At 56.9% G+C, this 19,022-nt stretch overlaps 2 protein-coding genes across 7 annotated transcripts in view; both read right to left on the bottom strand.

The window, feature by feature from the left end:
• Positions 1-1,080: 1,080 nt before the first annotated feature.
• On the bottom strand, positions 1,081-2,246 carry PHLDA2 (pleckstrin homology like domain family A member 2). The gene is made up of 2 exons (XM_032153791.2): positions 1,710-2,246; positions 1,081-1,475 (listed from the first exon to the last, which is right to left on the bottom strand). Exon 1 carries the CDS (start codon positions 2,176-2,178, stop codon positions 1,720-1,722), a length of 459 nt encoding a protein of 152 aa, XP_032009682.1. The 5' UTR covers positions 2,179-2,246; the 3' UTR covers positions 1,081-1,475; positions 1,710-1,719.
• Positions 2,247-16,985: 14,739 nt separating this feature from the next.
• Positions 16,986-19,022, bottom strand: part of NAP1L4 (nucleosome assembly protein 1 like 4) — a 49,284-nt gene continuing 47,247 nt past the window's right edge. For all 6 annotated transcript variants that reach the window (XM_058439067.1, XM_058439068.1, XM_058439066.1 and 3 more), the window contains one exon: positions 16,986-18,163. In XM_058439067.1, coding sequence (XP_058295050.1) covers positions 18,125-18,163 — 39 coding nt within the window. In that variant the 3' untranslated portion in view covers positions 16,986-18,124. The remainder of the gene's footprint in view (positions 18,164-19,022) is intronic.

Below are 19,022 nucleotides of genomic sequence, written 5' to 3'. Positions count from 1 at the left end.
TTCCAAAATTCCTCAAACAAGAAGTGGCCTGTGAGCCAAGGGCCATCCACCCTCTTCGCCTAAAGCTCAGGCCAGATCATGCCTATGCTTGAAGCTCCCAGGGGCAAGAGCTCTCCTCTTGACCTTGGATATCCATCCAGGTGAGGCTCTGGTGGGCCAGCCAGGAGGCCCAGGAGCCCATCCAGGCAGCGTCCTTGGCTGTTCTTTTCTGCTTTTTGCAGGTGCCCTTTCCCCATTTGCACAGGAGCTTCACAAATGGCGATCGGGAGAAACTTCCTTGCAGGAAATAGTTTCTTCTGGACCTAGCATCAAGACTCCTGCAGGTCATGCACCCTCCCCGCCCTGCCCCCAGACCAGCTACGAGGCTTCATCCGCCCCCTAGCAACAGAGATTAGGGTCCAATTCTGGTACTTCTCTGCCTCCCCTACTGGCATCCCTTCAACCACGAAGGTTCCAGAAATGAAGGCCCCATTGTGGGGTGAGGAGTCATGCCTGTATCCCTTATCACCTCCTCAGCTTGTTCATCACCAGGAGCCCTTCTGGGTGGGGGACACACTTCTTGAACCCTAACTGTCTCAGACCACCCCTGTCTTTCGGAGAGCACAGCCAGACCCAAGGGCAGAAAGCCCTGGTCAGCTATCTCAGAAAGAGGGGCAGAGACTTGCTGCACTCAGGCCTCTCCACCCCAATGTCCTGGGCCAGCACCTGGACATGCAGAGACCTCTGCCTCCTGCCCCACCATCGCAGACAGCCCAGAACTCTCTCCTGTTCCCCCAGAAGCAAAGGCAACCCTGCCCGCCCCACACTGCTGGCACTGGCCAGGAGCGGCTGGCGGCGGGCAGCCAGAGGGCCTGAGGGATTCCCTCTGGTCTGGCTGCGCCGGTGGTTTGTGGGCAGGAAGTGCTGCTGGGGAAGGTCCCCCCACCACAGGCAGCAGCAGCTCGGACCCAGGGCCCTTGTCCTCCCCAGGCTCAATTCCTCAGGACACACCAAGGAGCAGAAGGTAGCCAGGGTCAAGCCCCAGGGCACTTCCTGGCCTCTGGGGAGGCTGCTTGGAAAAGAGGGTGTGGACCAGGCCCAGCAGATGACACGATTCATTTATTCATTCAAAGCCGGTTTCCAGCGCCTTTCACACCAGCCCCGCAGGACTAGATGAGGGTGTCCTGCCCGCCCATTCCTGGGCCTCCACCCTCCCAGCAGGAGTCTCACTGAGCCACAGCCGGATGGTAGAAAAGCAAACTGGCCAAGTGATTTATTTGCAATGGGCACAGTGATGCAAAAACAAGATATTAAGACTATAAAATATGTGACTACAAAGAACCAGCGAAATAAATACATAGATATTAGATAGTCCAATAACTTAAGGCGCCCGTGCAACGGAGCGAGGATCCGCGCGCACGGGAAGTTCTTCTGCTGCAGGGCTGGAGAGCGCCGGCCACCTCCTAGCCTCGGTCCGACTCGTCCAGCGTATGGCCCTGTGGGGAAAGGACTGGGTCAGAGAGCTGTGCCAGGGCCGGTCGGGGTCCAGCCTGAGGGGCCCCGAGACCCTGACGCGAGGGGGCCAGCGCGATTGCGGGGCGCCGGGTCCCCCAAGGAGGTGCAGCGCCCCCGCCCCCCGCCCCGCCGTCTGGGGTTGAAGTGTTTTTTCCCAGAGGCCCCGTCCGGGCTGTTAGGGCGCAGGGCTCGCCGGGGCGCGGACAGGCACTCACCGCGGCGGGCTCATGGCGTGCGGGGTTTGGGCTGCGGGGATGGCCTGGTGGGCTCCGAGAACTCGGCGGGTGCGGCGGCCACGGCGGCCTCGGCGGGTGCGGCGAGCGCGGCGGGTGCGTTGCGTTCCTGGCGGCTGCGAAAGTCCTGCAGGGCGCGGCGGTTCTGGAAATCGATGAGCGCCAGCGCGATGGCCGCGTTCCAGCAGCTCTCGCCCGCGCAGCGGAAGTCGATCTCCTTGTGGTCGGTGGTGACGATGGTGAAGTACACGTACTTGCCCGTGCGCTCCACGCAGTCCACCTTGAGGATGGAGTGGAAGCGCAGCTCCTTGGGGCGGGCGCGGGGGCTGGCGGGGAACAGGCTCAGGCGGTCGGAGGTGAGCACGCCGCGCTTCTTCTTCCATAGCTGGAAGAGGCTGTCGCTGCGCTTCTCCAGCTCGCCCTCGCGTAGCACCTCGTCGGGGGACTTCATGTCGTGCCGGGCGCGGGACTGGGAGCGGCAATGCGGAAGACAACGCGGAAGGTGACGACGCCGGCTCTGCTCCTCGTGGCCCCGGCGCGGCCTTTATAGCTGCCCCTCCCCGCCCCGCCCCTCCCCGCCCCGCCCCGGCCCTCGGGCCACCCCGCCCGTCTGAGCCCCGCGCGCCCCGGGCCATACCCTCCCGAAGCCCAGACGTCCGGGTCTGCATGTCGCGTCCGCGCTCTGGTGGGTCCCCGGCCATCCTCTCCCATCTCAGAAGCCCGCGCTCCTCTTGCCCCCCATGCCCCAGCTGTCCAGCCCCGTGGGGTGACTCGAGGTCCCGCCCCGCCCGGGCGCTCGCCCGCACCGTCTCGCAGGCCGGCCCCGCGGAAGAATGCGCTGCAGCCAGCCCTGCCCGCGGTGACTCACGCCGGGGAGCCCCGGGAAGCACCCGCGGGCCCGGGGCCGGCCCACCATGGGGAGACAGCCGGGACCAGACCTTCACCCTCCGGGCGCCCCAAGTCCAGTCCTGCCGCTCTCGGGCTCCCGGGGCAGAAGGAGGGTCGAGTCCTCCTTCCTTGCTCCCGAGCCCTGGCCGTTCCGTCCTGTTCGGGGGCCCTTCCCAGGGCCGCCCAGAGACTCTCTCCGAAAGTGGCCCTGCCCTAGCGGACCGAGCTCCCATCTTGCCACCCACGGGCTGCGCCCGGAACGACCTCCTCTCTTAGCCTCGATTTTCGCTTCTGTGAAATGGGAACAGTAACCTTTGCTGGATTAGGGAACACGTGGAAAGGGCTAGACCAACAACCCCTAGAGCTCAGTAAATGGGAGGGGAAGAGGAAGCCCGTTCTCCTCCCTGTGCCCTCGTAGTGTCCCGAACCGGGGGACTGACTGCTCCGATCGCGCCCCCACGACCCGAACCAGAGAGAGGTCCCAGGAGCTGAGGGGTCCGGGCTGGGCGGCGACGCCGGCTCTCTGGGATCAGCCTGGGGGCGAGGGTCGGCGGGGGCGGCTGAGTCATCGCTTTCCAGCTGGGCAGACGGGCGGTTTTATTTACCCTCTTCCTTTAAAGAGTTTAATAGACAGGAAGCGAAAGCGGGCTCTTCCCGGGTTCCCAGGGGTGGGGGTGGAGCCGGCCGAGAGGACCCCAGGGACCCCGGCTACTCCACGTCTCCCACCTTCCCGCGCCCCTGCCCCCCCAGCTGCGCCCTGGGGTGGTCACAGCAGGAAGTCCCAACTCTGGGGTGGGAATTGGCCTCAATGACGGGGCCCACGCAAAATGAAAACGAGAGTCCCCTGATTCAAAATGTATTTAAAATGTCAAGACAGTGGCAGCAGAGTGTAAAACCCAGACCTGGGACCAGCCCTACCTCCACCTGCCCTTCAGGGTCACTGCAAAGGATAAAGAGACGTCTGGCTCAGAGGAGCGCCCCAGACCAGGTTCTGTGAATGGCATGCAGGTAGCAGCTGCCCGGTGGTCTCACCGGTGTGGCCAGAGGACCTGGCAGTGGGCAGGGGCGTGGTGTGGAGGGGCAGTGCCGGCAGAGGGCAGGGTTGGGCTGTGCCAGGGTTCTGGCCTGGGAGTGAGACACCTGCCTGGGGCCGGAAGGTCAACACTGCCCCCTACCTGACACCTGTCCTTGCAGCAGGGCTGGGATCCTGTGGGGTGAGGGAGCAGCAGGTAGGGTGGGTGGGTGGGTGAGGGGATATCAGCCTTTGGTGGGGAGAGGGGATTCGAGCATTGGCCCGGAGAGGCTGCAGAAAGGATGCGGACTCCGGTGTCCCTTCTTTTGCTTCCAGAGGGCCCTGGGCTGCTGGGCAGTGGGACCTGGGCAAGAGGCACCTCTGGGCAGTGGGAGACCAGGAGAAGTGGCCAGGGGCAGAGCGCTCTGTCACTGCACAAGCCCACAGGTGCCTGGAACACTCCCGGGCCCACCAGCCTGCCTACCCCATTGAGGGGCCAGCCAATGGAACTTCGGCTCCAGGCAAATCCCCCAACACTTGGCGTTGCTTAAGCACCTACTGTGTGCCTGCAGGTCTGGCTGGTGCTGGGACCCCAGAGGAGGGGAGAGGAATCCCTCTAACCCCCAGGTACACAGCAGGTACATGAGGAAGGGGATAGGGGTCGGGGGTACTGGAGGCCAGGAGCACAGCTTGGTGGACTCTGTGGGGAGGGTGTGCCCTCGAAGATTCCAAGGAGACCTTGAAGGGCCAGTGGTGCCTGTGTGCCACCACTGTGCCCAGCCTCCACCTAACCCAGAGAACTCCCCAAAGTGGGCATTCCAGCCCCTGTTCCACAGAAGAGGAAACTGGTTCAGGATGGAGAGGGCCTTGGGGAAGGGACAGAGGACAGACAGGAGCAGATAAGAGGCTGAGAGAAATGAGGGGGAGGAAGAGGGTTTAGAAACCAGGTGAGGCCAGGTGAGGTGTGCTCCCTCGGCCCCGCCCAGCTCCTCTCTTTGCCTGTACCCCAGTGGCCCTCTCAAGGGAGGCTGGGAAACTCACTCCTCTGGGGGCAGGACTTGCAACCCAGGGGTGATGCTCTGACAGGTGGGGCAGGAGCTGGGAGGCCAGGGGGCAGGGTGTGCAGCCGAGATTTAGAAGCCCTCCTGGCCTCCCTAGGGGATTTCCTGCCCACTCAGCCCCTCTCTGCTATTCCCCTCATGGACACTGTGAAGACCTGGGGGGTATGGGGGTGGATGGCCCTTTGGGGATTGCTGGAAATCAGGTCTGAGCCCTGGAGGCCAGGCCTCCCCAGGCAGCTTCTCTGCCCACAGTCCCTGCCCCAGGGGCTCAGTCGTAGTGGCCCTGGCCTCCCCAGCAGCTGCTAGACACCCTGGGCCCCTGCTTGGCCAAACCAGCCTGAACCTGGTTGCCAATGTGGGGGCTGGAGGGAGCCGACCCCCAAGCCTGACCAGCCCTGGACCAGCAGGTGACTTCAGGAGCCCCCAGGGTGTCTTTATGGACATGGGCAAAAATAAACCACGGCCTTAGGAGGTGAGAGGGGCTTGGAGGACACCATGCCCACTTGGCAGGTACTTGCACACAGGGGCTGCCCCACCCTTTCTGCGTCCACCATCCACCCGAGGGGCTTTACCACCACCACTAACTCACACTGCCCTCTGCCCCTCTGAGCCACCCACCGTCTGCCAGCCCCTCCTCAGCCTCCCTTGCCTGAGGCCTGAGCCTCACCGCCTCACCTGGTCCCACCTGGGGCTGAGCGGTGCCCCCAGGAGAAGCACTGGCCCTATGCTGCAGATGCAGAAAGGGTGGCTCAGAGAGGTGCAGCGACTTGTCAAGGTCACCTTTCCAAGGAGGGACCCTATCCTTATCCCCCAGAGCAGGCCTGCCTGAGGGTCCCCTCTGGAGGATGAGGACTGTGACACTCACTTCCTGGGATATGGGGGAGGGATGTTGAGGCAGCAGAGTGCCGACACAGGGACCCCACACGAGGGTCTTTTGAGGAATGCCCCTCCTAAAGCCATTTGATAGCCAAGAGCCTGGGAGCTTCTCCAGCACAGCACAGAGATTGGAACCTGGCGTGGATTCGGCCGCACCCCATGGGACCTGCTTCTACAAGGGTTCTGGACCACTCACGTGCTGGAGGCGGAGGAACCACCAGCCGGAGAGATGCCAGGGCCAGGCACCAGCAGGACAGTCTGCGTGGCACTGCCCCGCGCTCGTTCTATGCAGTCATTTCTCCCTGTTGAGACTGCTTTCTTGAGTTTGCAGGGAACACGGGATGGGGGTTTCAGAGAGGTGGTGACTCACCCAGGTTACACAGCGGCCAGTGGGGCCACATCCACAGCTTCCCCAATTCTGCAGCACCCTGTGGCTCGGGGCAGGAAACAGCCCTGATGTTCTGTGACTGCTTCTCAGGATGGGGAGGGGGCTCTGCCTGGAGTTGGTGGTGTCAGGCAGCATCAGTCCAAACCGGGTTTACAAATATTTATCTGAGGGGCCACATCCACAATTCATGCGGAGCCTGAGCCAAGGGCCCCCACCCCCGGGCAGGCATTGTACAGTCTGAGTGCCCAAACATCTGGCCTAGGACACTGGCTGTCCTGTCCAGGTGCCTGGACCCTTGGCACCGGAGCCCAGCTGTGTGAGGCTGTCAGCAGCTGGGGTAGGATGCCAGCACCTCTCCGAAACTCCCTGAGTGAGGTCACTTCCTTATGGTGACTAGGCCAGGCCCTCCAGGCACTTGCCCAACGAGCCTGGCCATCCTCCCAGCCTGTGAGGAAGCTGCGTGTCACAGGGCCCGGCCCAATGTCTGGGGCTTGACACCACCCTCTTGTGGGAGGGGTTGCTCAGAGAGAGCCCTGCAGAAAGGCCCACTGCTCCTCAGTCGGGAAGGCCCACCCCTAGCTCCTCTCACCTCCTCCAGGAATCCCTCTCAGATTGCCAGGGCACACTCGAAGGCCTGCCTCCTGCCAACCACATACTGCTAGGCGGTGGGTCTCCAAGCCTCCGCCCACCTGAGCCTGGGGAGGCTGGGGGAAGACCCAAGCTGCCTGGAGCTGTAGCACCTGAGCAGTGCACTGGTGCCACCTCACTGGTGCCACCTCACCTGAGCCCAACGTGGCCCATGTGCCAGGGCCTGTGACTCAGGCCTGCCCTCGATCTGTCTCCTCCCAGCCGCAGCCTGAGGAAAGTGAGAGGACCCGTGGCATGACCCACCTGGTTTTCAGCCTGACCTTGGCCTCGGAGGGCTGTGCTCTCCGTTGCTGTGTCTCTTCCTGATCTCTTCCACTGGAGCCTGACAGGCAGGTCCTACCTCACAAGGTGTTGGGGATTGAATGAGAAGCCAGGAACACCCTTCTCCTTGGCCCCTGATGAGCTCCTGTTTATCCCTCAGTGCCCTGCTCAGAAGCTATTATCAGCTCCTTAAATGCAGTGATAATGTTTTATTCTTTGGGACCCTCAGGGACCAGCCCAGACACTCAGGAAATGGCTAAAAAAGCATCCTGAGGCCGGGCTCGGTGGCTCACGCCTATGATCCCAGCAAGTTGGGAGGCTGAGGTGAGCAGATTGCTTAAGCCCAGAAGTTTGAGACCAGCCTGGACAACAGAGCAAGACCACCCCATCTCTACAAAAATAAAAATAAAAATTAGCCAGGCATGGTGGCGTGTGCACTATAATCCCAACTATTTGGGAGGCTGAGGTGGGAGGATCACTTCAGCACAGGAAGTCGAGGCTGCAGTGAGCCGTGATCACTCCACTGCACTGCAGCCTGGGTGACAGAGTGAGACTCTGTCTCAAAAAATAAAGGCATCCATGTCATTGTCCAAAAGACCCCCTCTGCACTGACTACCGAACGTGCAGACTGTTGGCGTGTGTATGAGACCAGACAGCCCCTGGCTACCTCGGGTGAGACTGGGAGTCAGGCGTGCCAAGATGAGGGGGCCCTGTGGGGCAGAGTGGGGCCTCCGTCAGGCTCCATCAGGCTGATGTTGCCTCCACAGGGCTGCTTGTGGGTGGCTGTGGAGCCTTCAGAGGTTGGGAGATGGGGCCAGGACACGGGGAGCTCAGGGAAGGGCCCTCCCAGCAGCCACTCGCAGATGGAAAAGAAGAGCAGCCAACATGACTGCCCTGCACCTGGCTTGTGGGGATGTCTCCAGAAGCTTGAAGGAGTGAACCAATGAACAAAGGAACAAACAAAATACAGGAAGGGAGAGAGGTAGGACTGAGGTGGCCCCATGCCCTGCACAGGGCTCAGATTGCAGAGTTGCTGGGGCAGCCTCCTCATAGCATAGATGCTCACCCTCCTGGCCTGAACTTCTCATTCAGCGGGCCTGGGGGAGCCCTGGCAGGTGTATCATCATTAATTATTTCCAACGTTAAAAAATTACCAAAGATAGGCCAGGTGCTGTGACTTGTGCCAGTAATCCAGTGTTTTGGGAGGACCAGGTGGGAAGATTACTTGAAAATGGGAGTTCAAGACCAGCCTGGGCAAGACAGCAAGACCCCATCTCTAAAAAAAAAAAAAAAAAAAAAAGCCGGGCGCAGTGGCTCACACTTGTAATCCCAGCACTTTGGCAGGCCGAGGTGGATGGATCACAAGGTCAGGAGATCAAGACCACAGTGAAACCCCGTTTCTACTAAAAGTACAAAAAAATTAGCCGGGCATAGTGGCGGGTGCCTGTAGTCCCAGCTACTCGGGAGGCTGAGGCAGGAGAATGGCGTGAACCCGGGAGGCGGAGCTTGCAGTGAGCCGAGATTGTGCCACTGTACTCCAGCCTGGGTGACAGAGCGAGACTCCGTCTCAAAAAAACAAAAACAGAACAAACAAAAAAAACCCTACCAAAAATAGTAACCAATTGTTGATATAAATAGTAAAAAAGAGGCTCGAATTATTTCAGAATTGATGCTGGGCATGGTAGCTCATGCTTGTAATCCCAGCACTGTGGGAGGCCAAGGCAGGCAGATCACTTGCAGTCAGGTGATTGAGACCAGCCTGGCCAACATGGTGAAACCTGTCTCTACTAAAAATGAAAAAAAAAAAAAAATTAGCCACGCATGGTGGTGCACACCTGTAATCCCAGCTACTGAGCAGGCTGAGGCAGGAGAATTGCTTGAACCTGGGAGTTGGAGGTTGCAGTGACCTAAGATTGCGCCATTGCACTCCAGCCTGGGCAACAGGGCAAGAAAAAATGAAAAAAAAAAAATAATAAAAACAAAATTGAGTGTTCATCTCTCATGTCCCCACCTAGGGCCACTCTCATCCTTTTTTGTTTGTTTATTTAAGATGGGGTCTTGCTCTGTTGCCCAGACTGGAGTGCAGTGGCATGATCTTGGCTCACTGCAACCTCCGCCTCCCAGGCTCAAGCAATCCTCTCGTCTCAGCCTCCTGAGTAGCTGGGACCACAGGTGCGTACCTCCATACCCAGCTAATTTTTTTGTATTTTTGTAGAGACAGGGTTTCACCGTGTTGCCCAGGCTGGTCCTGAACTCCTGAGCTCAAGCAATCCACCCATCTCAGCCTCCCAAAGTGCTGAGATTACAGGCATGAGCCACTGAGCCTGGCCTCTTTTTGTTTTATTATTGTTATAAATTTTTGAGACAGGGTCTTGCTCTGTCGCCCAGGCTGGAGTGCAGTGGCGCAATAATGGCTCACCGCAGCCTTGACCTCCCAGGGTTGTGATCCTCCCACCTCAGCCCCCTGAGTTCAAGTGATCCTCCCACCTCAGCCCCCTGAGTTCAAGTGATCCTCCCACCTCAGCCCCCTGAGTTCAAGTGATCCTCCCACCTCAGCCTCCTGAGTAGCTGGGACTACAAGGCACATGCCACCATGCCTGGCTAATTTGTATATTTTTTTTAGAGATGGGGGTCTCACTATGTTGCCTAAGCTGGTCTTGAACTCCTGGGCTCAAGCAATCCACCTGCCTCATCCTCCCAAAGTATTGGAATTACAGATGTGAGCCACTGTGCCTGGCCTCATGCTTTTTAAGAAAGCATTTACATTTGCTTTAACAATTGCTTTTTGTTTGTTTGTTTGTTTTTGAGATGGAGTCCAACTCTGTCATCCAGGCTAGAGTGCAGCGGCACGATCTTGGCTCACTGCAACCTCCACCTCCTGGGTTCAAGTGATTCTCCTGCCTCAGCCCCCTGAGTAGCTGGGACTACAGGCATGTGGCACCATGCCCAGCTAATTTTTTTGTATTTTTAGTAGAGATGGGGTTTCACCATGTTGGCCAGGCTGGTCTCAAACTCCTGCCCTCAGATGATCCACTCGACTTGGCCTCCCAAAGTGGTGGGATTACAGGAGTGAGCCATAGCACCCAACCTCCTTTAACAATTAAATATAGGATTGCCCTGTGATCCAACAATTCCACTTCTCATTCACATGCTCACAAGAACTAAAAGTAGAATCTCTCCTAGAGATCCATGCACACCCATATTCCCAGCAGCATGCCAAAAGGTAGAAGCTACCAAGTGTCCACTGACAATGGGCACACACAATGTGGTCCACCCACACACTGAATAGTCACAGCCTTAAAATGGAAGGGAATGCTGGCTGGGTGCGTGGCTCACACCTGTAATACCAGCACTTTGGGAGGCCAAGGCAGGTGGATCACCTGAAAAATTAGCCGGGCGTGGTGGTGCATGCCTGTAATCCCAGCTACTTGGGAGGCTGAGGCAGGAGAATCGCTTGAACCCAGGAGGCAGAGGTTGCGGTGAGCCAAGATTGCACCATTGCACACCAGCCTGGGCAACAAGAGTGAAACTCCATCTCAAAAACAAAAAAAAGGAAGGGAATTCTAACGCAAGCTACAGCACAGATGGACTTTGAGGACACTGTGCTGAGTGAAATAAGCCAGACACAAAAAGACAAGTACTGAATGATTCCACATGTACGAGGTCTCAAGAGTCGTCAGATTCAGAGACAGAAGGTAGGAGGGCAGGTGCCAGGAGCTGGAGACGACAATAGGGAGTGTTTAATGGGGACACAGTTTCCATTTGGGGAGATGAGAAATCATGGAGGCAGATGCTGATGGTGGCTGCACGACAGTGTGAATATGCTTGGTGTGAATATACTCATTGTGAATATACTTAGTGTGAGTATGCTCGGTGTGAATATGCTCGGTGTGAATATGCTCAGAGTATGCTCAGTATGCATACGCTTGGTGTGAATATGCTCAGTGTGAATATGCTTAGTGTGAATATGCTCAGTGTGAATATGCTCGGTGTGAATATGCTTAGTGTGAATATGCTCGGTGTGAATATGCTTAGTGTGAATATGCTCAATGTGAACATGCTTAGTGTGAATATGCTCAGTGTGAATATGCTTAGTGTGAAAATGCTCGGGGTGAATATGCTTAGTGTGAATATGCTTGGTGTGAATATGCTCGGTGTGAATATGCTTAGTGTGAATATGCTCAGTGTGAATATGCTCAAAGTGAACATGCTTAGTGTGAATATGCTCAATGTGAATATGCTTAGTGTGAATATGCTCGGTGTGAATATGCTCAGTGTGAATATGCTCGGTGTGAATATGCTCGGTGTGAATATGCTCGGTGTGAATATGCTTGGTGTGAATATGCTTAGTGTGAATATGCTCAGTGTGAATATGCTCGGTGTGAATATGCTTAGTGTGAATATGCTTGGTGTGAATATGCTCGGTGTGAATATGCTTAGTGTGAATATGCTTGGTGTGAATATGCTCGGTGTGAATATGCTCAGTATGAATATGCTCAATGTGAACATGCTTAATGTGAATATACTCCGTGTGAATATGCTCAGTGTGAAAATGCTTAGTGTGAATATGCTTAGTGTGAATATTCTCAGTGTGAATATGCTTAGTGTGACTATGCTTAGTGGCACTGAACTGTGCACTTTAAAAAATGGTTAAGAATGTAACTTGTGATGTGCCCTTTACCAGTTTTAAAAATGCATTTACATATGAATATCCATGCATGCAGGGGTATGAGCTTGTGTCTCTTCCTATGTCTGGGCCATTTTCCAGAAACCCCCCACCCCAGCCCTCATTATCTGGAATCCTCCATGTCTCAGCCACCCCTTGCGATGGATGGGCTTGGGCTGTGTCCCCTGTTGCTGTCATCTTACACGGCGCTGCCTTCCTGCACACCAGACATGGCATTGCTGGGCTAGCAGGGCCCTCAGATGTGTGGTAACTGCCAAGATGGCCCGCCAGTGGGGCTCTTCCTATTCACCCTTTCCCCCGAGGGCTGCAATGCCAATCTCCCCATGGCTAGGCCAATGGTGGGCACTCTGTACTAAAAAAAAAATAAAGTCAATCTGGGCAATGGCTCACGCCTGTAATCCAACACTTTGGGAGGCCAAGGCGAGTGGATCACTTGGGTTCAGGAGTTTGAGACCAGCCTGGCCCACATGGTGAAACTCTGTCTCTACTAAGAATAGAAAAAATTAGCCTAGTGCAGTGGCATGCACCTGTAATCCCAGCTACTCAGGAGGCTGAGGCAGGAGAATTGCTTCACTCTGGGAGGTAGAGGTTGCAGTGAGCTAAGAAAGTGCCACTGCACTCCAGCCTGGGCCATAGAGTGAGACCCTGTCTCAAGAAAAACCAACCAACCAAACAAACAAACAAAAAAAACAATAACAACAACAAAAAAATTCCACAAACAAACTGGTGGTCGAAAACTGAGGTCTTGTCTTCACACACATTTCTCTATCCCTGGGGTGGGGGCAGCCATCTCTCTGTGTGTCTGTGGCCTTTGGCATGGTTGTCTTTTCCCCTCTTCATGTGCTTGGGTCTGTTTGAAAGGCCCCTTTCATGGGCTTAATGGTGGCCCCCAGTAAGACGTATCCATGTTCTACTCCCCAAAACCCATGAATGTTACCTTTGATGGCAAAATGGTGAACACGACCTTAGTGGCTAGGGTGTGATATAGGCAAGGCCCCTGAGAGCAGGAGCTTCCCCCGGACTACCCAGGTGGGCTTCACAAGGGAGAACTATGGAGAAGCAGGCATAGGGGGAGGAGGCCATGTGAGACAGAGGCAGAGATCAGAGGGAAGCGGCCACAAGCCAAGGAGCGCCTGGAGCCCCCAGATGACGAGGAAGGGTCCCCACATAAGGTCTGGTGTTCTGGTCCTTGGGGAGGGCAGCCCCTGCTGAAAAGGGGCAGGTTGAGACCCAGGGACCACCTCAGGCCCTCGCTGGCGGCCCCCAGGCTGGGGGCAGCAGACCCTAGCAACTCTGGCCAGTGCCTGCAACTGAGGCCCCATCTCCAGGCGTTCCCTCTTGTCCTCCCAACCCTGCACCCGCCTTGCTTGGTGAGGTGCTGTTCTCCCTCCTCAGACTGGCTTCCAGCCAGGCAGGCACTGGTAAGGGCCGGTGTGGGCAGCCCTGCCATGCCCAGGGTCTGGGTTCTGAGGAGGTGAGGCTTCTCCCCATGTCCCAGATACAGAAACTGAGACCTAGGGAGATTTGGAAACTTGGTGGACACCATAGACTTCTTGAGGAGCTCGACAAGGGTGACCTGTGTGGGTCTGCCCTGAGTGGGGTCCTGGACACAGCTGTAGCTGCCTTGTTTCTCCTGGGCTGGGCTGGGCTGGGCTGGGCTGGGCCAGGCTGACGGGTCATGGTAAGTAACATCCGGCTGCCACCCTCGGAGAGCCATGAGTCAGCATGGCCAGGATGGGCTAGTGATTGGCACCTTGGGGACAGCCTAGCAGGCGGGGCCTCCCTCAGGCACACCAAGGTGACCTGATCTCGGCAGGAGGTGTCCAGGCCTCACCCTGCAAGAGCTGGGCCCTGGCTTCTGTCCTGAGACTCGGGTCTGCATCTCTTAAATGGGGAAGGTCCCAGGCGCATGAGGTGCCTGGAAACCCACACCAAATTCAGCGCATCAGAAGCTCAGCCAGGGCCAGCCTGATGAGGCGTCCTTCCAGGAGGCCCTGCTGTTGGGGGCCACTGCTTGCCAGTGTCTCCTGGTGGGTGGGGCCCAAACAGCTGGGTCTGGGGTCCCCTGGGCCCCCCACTCCACATGGGGATGCTCCCTGGGGCGGGCTGGGGAGGAGGTGCCTGCTCCAGCAGAAGGAACCTGGGAAGGCACCTGTTCTGAGGGTTTTGGGGCAGAGGCCGAAGTCCATGCCACGCTGTGGCCAGGCTGGGCTGGCTGGTGGGGAGCCACAGGCTTCTGCACACAGCAACCCCTTCTACAGGCCCAGGGCTCCCTCAGGGCACTGCAGCTGGGGTTGGCTGAGTCTGGGATGGTCACTTCTCCCACCGCTGCCCCCGGCTGTTCCTCTGTTGCTCATCAGTTGCCCAGCCCTGAGCCCTGACTCAGAGCCAGGCAAGCCAAGGACCCAGCAGGGGCAGGTCAGAGGTCAGTAATATCAAGTTGTGCCTGGATGAGCCAGGCAGAAGCCAGGGGCTCCACCTACTCACCCTGGCTGCCCCCTACCCACCCCACCCCTGCCTCTCACCTCAGGGGCAAGCTTGGATCCTGGCAGCTCATGCTGATTCAGCCTGCCCAGTGATGGGGCTGGGGGCAGCCTAGGGCATTTTGAGAGAGGGACAAGATGGGTGAGGTGGCAGGAAGCCCTGGACCTGGGACTTGGGGAAGGGGGCTCTGGTCCCATGGGTGGCCCTTGGGCCGGGAGAGGTTTGCTGGGCAGCAGGACAGGAGCAGAGTAGGATGTTGGTTTGGTCCCAGCTCCACATTAAGGGGGATCATGAGCCTAGAGAGCAGACTGGCCAGGTAGGGTGACGTGGGGGACACACCACTCACGGACCCACATGCCAGGCAGCTGTGGATGAGAGTCCCAGGTGACCCTGCTGGGGAAAGCAGCAGCCGTCAGGTTCTAGCTCCTGACTCAAGGGAAAAAACAGAATTTTGAGTGGAATCACCCTGTTTGGGGTACTTCTGAAAACTGAGCTTCAGGCCGGGCACGGTGGCTCACACGTGTAATCCCAGCAGTTCGGGAGGCCAAGGTGGGTGGTTCACTGAGGTCAGGAGTTCGAGACCAGCCTGGCCAACATGGTGAAACCCCTTCTCTACTAAAAATACAAAAATTAGCCAGGTGCGGTGGTGCATGCCTGTCATCCCAGCTACTCGGGAGACTGGGCAGGAGAATCGCTTGAACCCGGGAGGTGGAGATTGCAGTGAGCCGAGATGGTGTCACTGGACTCCAGGCTGGGCGATGGAGCGAGTCTCCATCTCAAAAAAAAAAAAAAAAAAAAAAAAAAGCTGAGCTTCATTGAGGACTAACTTATATACAACCAAATATACCCATTTTTGAGGTAACTCAATGAATTTTGACAGATGTATACACCTGTGTAACCACTTCCATCCCTCCAAAGTGTTCCTTGGTCAATCCCCCCACCCCAGATCCCTCCCAGGCAGTCACCGGCACTGTAGCTTTGCAGGCTTTAGAACCGGACAGAAACAGGGCCCTCCAGGTCTTCTGTGCCTGGCTACTTGCTGTGCGGGTTCTTTCCCTCCTTGCCCAGGAGCACCCATGTGATGGCAGCTGACAGATGCGTCTGAGCCATCTGTGTTGGGGGGTGCCCCAGGCCCCACCTCCCATCTCCCGGGCTGCTCCCCAAACTCCCGCCCTGACCCCAGCGCCACTGGTTTTGAGTCTCAGTTCCCGCACAGGGTGAACAGTCACAGGGAGGGCAGGGGCTGGGGGAGCCCCAAGTGGGGTGGGGTGGGGCTGGATGGTGAATGTCTGCCTCCCCAGCCAGGGGCTCAGTCGGGACAAAGGAGGGCCTGGGCTAGCAGAGCTGAGGTTCTGTGGCAGAGCCCCCTGGCCCCCAGGACCAGAAGAGAAGCAGCCACCCTTCACCCAGGCCAGGCTGGGTGGCCGCCACAAGCCCCCACTTCCCAGCTGCCTTCCAGTTGGTGGCTCTGGGCAAACCTCTCAACCACTCAGCGACTTTCTGTGACCACTGATGGTTGAAGTCCCTGAGCTGACAATGGCCTGGGCCTGGGATGGTTCCTGGGCTCCTTGGCCACTGGAGAATGACCTTCCCTTTTCTGAGACCCTGGGGTGCAGGCAGGACACAGCGGCCATGCAAGGATGACAGAGGCCGGAGGTGCTGAGGTCCTGGGGGAGACCAGGTGCCTGCACCCTCGGGCCTCCACAGCGCCCCAGGCTTCACGTTGAGGTCCTGCGCCCAGATGTCCTTGGAACTCGGCAGCATCCACGAACCATGTACTCCCAAGGTCAGACTCAGTGGGGGACACAGGAACCCAGCTCTGTGAAGGATGCACGCAGGTGGGTGCAGGGTCCTCACACTCTTCTCACTCAAAAGGGAAAATCCAGATACCCCCACCCCCAGAAGACACAATGTTAACATCCCCTTTCCCCTCATTGTGCAAATCTGATCTAAAAGTGCAAATCTGAACTAAAACCACCCAGCTAGGTAGTGAAGGGCACTCCCCAAGCCTGTGGAGCCCTTCCTAAAAAGGCACTCTGGGCACCCAGTGGACAGGGCAGTGTGCAGGGCTGTCTCCGCAGCTGAGGGGTGGGTCACTGCAAAATGGCACATGCCCCTTGGATTATGGGGTCTGACCCTGGGCAGACCAAGTAAGGCCAGGGTGCTGTTCACCCATGGGGCCACCCTGAGGCTGGGGAGCCTGAGACCAAGCTCCCCCAGGTACTTCACAGGATGGGGACGGAGGAACAGGTGCAGGAAGCAGACGTCAGGCTCCACAGCCCTTGGGGGTATGCTGCAAGCATTCACTTCCCAGCCTGCACCTCCCCTTCCTGCTGCTCTGAGAGAAGGCAGCCCATGGGTGAGCTGGAGGCAGCAGGGCAGGGCCAGCCACGTGGGGGAGCAATGAGCCAGCTCCATGGCTGCCTTCTCATGACAGCGTTTCATTCACCAGGTGGCACTGCCAAGGTTGGGATTCCCACGGTCAGGGCAGGAAGCGCCGGTGCGGCAGGTGTTGAGTGGAGTGCCTCCTCTCATTGTGGATGGAAGAGATACCAGGAAAAGCTTCAGAGAGCAGACAGACCTAACATGGGCTTTATCAGGAAGCTCTCCTCTTGGAGCCTTCTGGATCTACAAGGCACAGTCCCACTAACTCTGAGAAATGATCCCCTCCTGGGGGCAGGAACAGTCTTTCCCTGGGCCCACAGTGAAGCTGCCTGCATACAGCAACGACTTAGGTGTAGTGGGGTGGCTACAGCAGCCTCTGCCTCAAACTGAGCTTTCAAGGCCTCAGAAGTAAGCTGTACAACCGGTCTTGGAGTCACCAATACCCAGGGCTCAATAGAGCCCAACAGGGTGTGCAGCACATCTGAACCGCCGGAAGGGAGAGCCAGATGCCACCCACCCGCTTCCCCACCACATTCCCCTACAAAGAACCACACGGCACAGTGCTGACTCAATGTTTCACAACTTTAATAGAATATTCTAACTATTCTGTACAAATTGAAAACACTGTATTCAGTTACAAATGTGTTCTAAGGTTAGGCTGAGCACTCTCCACAGGCCTGGCCGTCACCTACTTGAAAACCCCATCCACCAGCCGCCAAGCGGTCACACCAAACCCAGGACTTTCAGACAGGATGAACGGTGGGGCCCAGCAATGGGGCTACTGAGAAAGCAGGACTTGACGCTCATACGCTCAACTGAAACGCAGGACTTCCCAGCCCAGTCCCTCACTGGAGAAGACTGCCGAAACCCAGTTCCAGCAGCAGGGTGGCGCCTGCGTCGTGAGGACGGGCTCGCATCTTCAGCCCTGGTGGCAGGGAGCAGCGTTTCTTCCGCACAGGCCTTGCTCCTGCTAAGAAGTGGCACATCTTCCTGCTCAGGTCACCAAGGTGGTTCAGAAATGTTAAGGACGAGCGACAGCGAAAAGCCGCAGTCCTCACAGGCAAGAAGGGATAAATAAATATGAGGTGAACCGCATCAGCTCTCACCTGGGCTGGTGTGTCACAACCCTGACCCACCCCAAAAAAAAAAAAAAAAAAAAAAAATCAAGAAGCAACATCCTAAGGAGAACACGGCCCTACTCTACACAGCCCTTCTGAGATGATTAGCATACAACAGGTGACGCAGGCTACACACTCAGCAGATTAAGCGGCTGGAAACGGCAAGTGGGTTTCTTCGGATGAAAGGGAAGAATTCAGTCCAACTGCAGGAGGGGTGGGAGAGGTTCTAGATCCTGGGAACCACATCACCAGACCTCGGCCCTTTTGCCAAGTGACCCCCACCCCACCCCGATGTGGTCTACAGGGCCCTCCCACAGGGAAAGGCCCAGGCAAGTCCAGAGCTACAGGCACCAAGGCTGCAGAGGGTGCTGGACGAAACCTCCTATTTCTGAAATGCATTTCAGTTGCCACTGTACAAGTTAAGCAAAATAATAAGGAAAAAAGAAAAGTGAAAGTGAAAATCATGCACTTGAAAACGAGTTAGATGGAGTAAGCTCTGTCCACGGGATTGTGCTGCGGCAAGGACCGAGGCCCCGCCCACAGGCCTGGAGTCCCGACAGCCGGTCTGCCAGGCACCCGCCTCCGCTTCCTACTGCTGCTTGCATTCCGCTGGCTGGCTGGGTTCCTTCTGTCAATGAAAAAGACAAGGCTTGTAGAGAGCAAAGCCAGCTCCATTCACCAATTAGCTCCAATCAACAACGAAAGCCAAGACTGAATGAGTTTATTCTCATTGAAAAAAATGCTTACTGCAAATATACTTTTAAAAATAGTGACAAAAACAAAGCTAACTCCTCCTACGCCCGCAGTCAAAGCAGGGCTGCTTATTTTGTTTTTAAAGGTATGCCCTGAAGCATTCAAATTCATGGCATGTTCAGCAGGAGGGTTTTGGGGCTCCATGGGGTGGTGGAGCTCCAGGGGGCTGCCCATGAAAGGGCTGGGAAGCAGCCAGCACCCCTGCCCACACAGAGCACAGTGCGCTCAACACGGGCAGCTCCACCCAGGAAGGCCACCGCGGAGGCAACCCCTCTTGGTGCCAACAGTCCTCACTTCTCAAGGGCACATCTGTCTCGGGGTAGGCCAGACCCTTGGTGCTCATGGAAAGCAAATCTCTCCTCTAGCGGGTTCCTGCTCTTTGTACTACCAGGGAGCGCCCCGGCAGATCCATCCTCTTATGGTGGCCTGTACTGCACCAACAAATGACGAGCTGCCGCTCCCAAGAGCTCCATCCGTCACTCACTCTCCTAACAGTCTCACCAAGGGGCAATGCTATCCTTCCAGTAACAGCATCCGGGAAACATGATTCCCCTCCCAGAGGAATGGATTAACTCCAATATTATCTAACACAGAGCTCTTGTACCCTTTAAACCACATCCAGCAACTCCATGAATTTGTGTGGAGGCCAACAATAGCCTAAGAAATACATCACGATCTTGCTAATGCTTCTGAGCTAGTAACTTTACGAACCTGTAATCTATGATTTCTGGCTA

The sequence above is a fragment of the Hylobates moloch genome, unplaced genomic scaffold (assembly GCF_009828535.3).
Source record: "Hylobates moloch isolate HMO894 unplaced genomic scaffold, HMol_V3 SCAFFOLD_5, whole genome shotgun sequence".
NCBI classification, from domain to species: domain Eukaryota; kingdom Metazoa; phylum Chordata; class Mammalia; order Primates; family Hylobatidae; genus Hylobates; species Hylobates moloch.
The sequence above is the reverse complement of the archived record's forward strand: the minus strand, read 5'-3'. Positions and strand labels throughout refer to the sequence as shown.